General features: G+C 27.1%; 1 protein-coding gene across 1 annotated transcript; it reads left to right on the top strand.

Moving 5' to 3' along the window:
* Window positions 1-362: 362 nt before the first annotated feature.
* Window positions 363-2,554, top strand: LOTGIDRAFT_176813 (hypothetical protein; the record flags this gene model as incomplete). The annotated part of the gene is made up of 2 exons (XM_009060649.1): window positions 363-577; window positions 2,350-2,554. Coding segments are annotated over 2 exons (420 nt in total), but the record flags the coding sequence as incomplete, so codon positions are not given.
* Between the last annotated feature and the right edge of the window lie 107 nt (window positions 2,555-2,661).

Below are 2,661 nucleotides of genomic sequence, written 5' to 3'. Positions count from 1 at the left end.
GAAATTTTCCTTCTGCTTCTATTTATTTTTTATGTAACTGTCACTCCTATATGTTGGTTAAATCTGATATGAAAATCATATGAAATGGACAGACTCGCCACTCGTTTTACTAATCATGCATAAGTCTCAGAAACGAAAAGTTCCTGATTAAGCTAATCAATTATAGTGTTCTCAGCTCACCGTCAAAATTTGATCCATGTGTGTTCAACATTAGCCGTGTTTAGATTTGAAAGTTAAAAAGACGACTTGTCCTTCTTGAGACTCTACTTTATATAGAAATAGAAAGTAAAATTCCTAGTTTTTTATAAGCCCACATGAAAGACTGGTTTTAAGCTGAAGTAAAAAAATGATTTATATTTCAGAAAAAGGAAGACCTATACGAGTTTTGGTGACCGCGGTCAGTGATGAACTTACCTCAAGTATTGTTCAAAATCTAGTGCGAGATCTCAGCAAACATGATATTGGCTACGTGGCATATCTTCGTGAGGAACTGAAAATCAATCCACCGCCCAGTCGAGAAGAACTCAGCAGCATTCGGTTGCAACACAAAACCTGGTTGAAACAGATATTTACACAGGTAATTATGACTTTATCTATTGTATGAGTAAAAGTAAAAAGTTTTTTTTACATAGTTAAAGAAGCAAACAATACATAAATATGCTATGACAGCGTTATTGATAAGACTGTCTTGTATGAACATAATGAAACATTGAGTTAATAAACGTTAGAAATAGTATATCTATATATCTAGTGATTCTATATAATATTTGATAACACTGTCTGTATGAACAAGTGAAACGTTGAGTTAATAAATGTTAGAAATAGCATATCTATATATCTAGTGATTCTATATAATATTTGATAACACTGTCTGTATGAGTATATATGAAACATTGAGTTAATAAACGTTAGAAATAGTATATTTATATATCTAGTGATTCTATATAATATTTGATAACACTGTCTGTATGAACATAATGAAACATTGAGTTAATAAACGTTAGAAATAGTATATCTATATATCTAGTGATTCTATATAATATTTGATAACACTGTCTGTATGAACATATGAAACATTGAGTTAATAAACGTTAGAAATAGTATATTTATATATCTAGTGATTCTATATAATATTTGATAACACTGTCTGTATGAGTATATATGAAACATTGAGTTAATAAACGTTAGAAATAGTATATCTATATATCTAGTGATTCTATATAATATTTGATAACACTGTCTGTATGAGTATATATGAAACATTGAGTTAATAAATGTTAGAAATAGTATATCTATATATCTAGTGATTCTATATAATATTTGATAACACTGTCTGTATGAACATATGAAACATTGAGTTAATAAACGTTAGAAATAGTATATTTATATATCTAGTGATTCTATATAATATTTGATAACACTGTCTGTATGAGTATATATGAAACATTGAGTTAATAAATGTTAGATATAGTATATCTATATATCTAGTGATTCTGTATAATATTTGATAACACTGTCTGTATGAGTATATATGAAACATTGAGTTAATAAATGTTAGAAATAGTATATCTATATATCTAGTGATTCTATATAATATTTGATAACACTGTCTGTATGAGTATATATGAAACATTGAGTTAATAAATGTTAGATATAGTATATCTATATATCTAGTGATTCTATATAATATTTGATAACACTGTCTGTATGAACATAATGAAACGTTGAGTTAATAAATGTTAGAAATAGTATATCTATATATCTAGTGATTCTATATAATATTTGATAACACTGTCTGTATGAACATAATGAAATGTTGAGTTAATAAACGTTAGAAATAGTATATCTATATATCTAGTGATTCTATATAATATTTGATAACACTGTCCGTGTGAGCAAGTGTAACATTGAGTTAATAAATGTTAGAAATAGTATATCTATATATCTAGTGATTCTATATAATATTTTGATAACACTGTCTGTATGAACATAATGAAACATTGAGTTAATAAATGTTAGAAATAGTATATCTATATATCTAGTGATTCTATATAATATTTGATAACATTGTCCGTGTGAGTAAGTGTAACATTGAGTTAGAAATAGTATATCTATATATCTAGTGATTCTATATAATATTTGATAACACTGTCTGTATGAACATATGAAACATTGAGTTAATAAATGTTAGAAATAGTATATCTATATGTCTAGTGATTCTATATAATATTTGATAACACTGTCTGTCTGAACATATGAAATATTGAGTTAATAAATGTTAGAAGTAGTATATCTATATATCTAGTATAAATATTAAAATGTATATTTTATGTGTTTGCTATTTTTCAGTGTGACTGCGTCATAATGGTGGCAACAGAACATTATCTTGACTATGTAAAACCAAAATTTAACCTAAAAGATTTTTTACATCGAAATAATGAGACCAATCAACATCATCGCGAGGCACAAAAACAGATTTACAGCATGGTGGAAAAAAGGTTTAGTAAGAAGGGTGCAGCTTCTAAAGAACTTATCCCTGTTCTGATTAATGGAAGTAAACAAAGTGATGTTCCTGATTGGATAAGAAATCGTTGTCTTCTGTTTAAATATGACAACGAACCAAAATCAGTATTTAGTCATTCTACCCTCTATCAATTCCTC

The sequence above is a fragment of the Lottia gigantea genome, assembly GCF_000327385.1.
Source record: "Lottia gigantea unplaced genomic scaffold LOTGIsca_4372, whole genome shotgun sequence".
Lineage (NCBI taxonomy): Eukaryota > Metazoa > Mollusca > Gastropoda > Lottiidae > Lottia > Lottia gigantea.
This window is presented reverse-complemented; position numbering and strand designations above follow the sequence as displayed.